Source organism: Cyprinodon variegatus, unplaced genomic scaffold, assembly GCF_000732505.1.
Source record: "Cyprinodon variegatus isolate N-32 unplaced genomic scaffold, C_variegatus-1.0 Scaffold1979, whole genome shotgun sequence".
NCBI classification, from domain to species: domain Eukaryota; kingdom Metazoa; phylum Chordata; class Actinopteri; order Cyprinodontiformes; family Cyprinodontidae; genus Cyprinodon; species Cyprinodon variegatus.
The window spans coordinates 6,908-8,332 of NW_015152432.1; the positions used below are offsets into that span (position 1 = coordinate 6,908).

Genomic DNA, 1,425 nt, shown 5'->3' on the forward strand with positions numbered 1-1,425 from the left:
CTCTGCACCAAATAAATGTTAGTGATCGGCTCCAGCGGTGTCTCTGGTTTCCATGGTGACTGGTTTGTAATGGTGAGTCCTGCTGTGACTGACTCTCCTTTGCCGCTCTGTCTGTGCGGTTGTGTTCTGGCTCTTCCAGGTCCGTTCGGAGTGAACCATGGAATAGAGCTCCATGCGGATGTGATCGATTACGCCTACCAGAAGTTAGACTCCTTCATCAAAACCAGCGACAGCTTCGACAAGTGAGTACGGACGGATCAGGAGACGTTCACCTTTTCAGTCACAGTCAAAGAACGTCTAAAGTGATGTTAGGATCCGTAACAGGCCTGCTGGGAAAGTTGTTTTTTTTTGTTTCATAAAGTCATTAATCTAGTCATAAAACTTATTCCTTCCTCACAGACTGGGTCATTTGGCCACAGTGCAGTTCTGCCAGTGGCCTTTAGGGGCACCAAACCGGGAAGTTAGCGATCCAGGCCCCCTAGTGGCTAAAAGTTACTTAGACTTTTATTTCCTTTTGTACATCTTTCAGACAGTGATAAGCAGCAGATTAGCAGAGAAACGAACATTTCCGTTTCATAAAGTGCAGCAGGGATCAAATGTAAACATCATGAGCATCGCACCCACAGCATTGCTTTAAACTGACAATTTAAAACAGCTTAGGAGCCATTGTTTCCTTCTCTGTAGATGATGCAACATTTTCAAGTTTAGCCTCAGTGACGTATGTGACGTCGTTTTTACGCTGCTGGTAGCGATTCATCCAGAACCTTCTGGCTCTGTCACCAACATGGCTGACATTTCAGTGGTTTTCAAACATTCTGTGACAAAGTCTGCAAACTTTCTAAGCATCATTTGAATCTCCTTTACTGGAGCTAACGGCAGCGTTCCTGTGTCCCCTTCCCATGTCTCGTTTTCGTGCCTGTTTGCGTTTCCATGTCCTGTTTCCATGTCTGGTCAATGTCCGGTCCATGTCCTGTTTCCATGTCTGGTCAATGTCCGGTCCATGTCCTGTTTCCGTGTCCGTTCCCATTTTTCATTTCTGTGTCTGTTCCTGTGTCCATCTTCCATTTCCATGTCTGGTCCATGTCCTGTCTGTGTCCTGTTTCCATGTCAGTGTCCTTTTTCTATGTCCGGTCCTAGTCTTTGTCCCTGTGTCCATTTCAGTGTCCTGTTTCCATGTCCGGTCCAAGTCTGTGTCCGTGTTTCCACGTGACTGTCCTGTTTCCATGTCGTGATCATGTCCGTTTCCTGTTTCCGTCTGTGTACGTGTCCTGTTTCCATGTCCGGTCCATGTCCTGTCTGTGTCCTTGTTTCCATGTCCGGTCCATGTCTGTGTACGTGTCCTGTTTCCATGTCCGGTCCATGTCCTGTCTGTGTCCTTGTTTCCATGTCCGGTCCATGTCTGTGTACGTGTCCTGTTTCCATGTC

General features: G+C 47.2%; 1 protein-coding gene across 1 annotated transcript in view; it reads left to right on the plus strand.

Annotated features, from left to right (window-relative positions):
- The window catches only part of LOC107104966 (protein-L-isoaspartate O-methyltransferase domain-containing protein 2-like), a 14,171-nt gene that overhangs the window by 6,711 nt on the left and 6,035 nt on the right, over positions 1–1,425 (plus strand). The window contains exon 3 of the mRNA XM_015405079.1: positions 140–242. Coding sequence (XP_015260565.1) covers positions 140–242 — 103 coding nt within the window. The remainder of the gene's footprint in view (positions 1–139; positions 243–1,425) is intronic.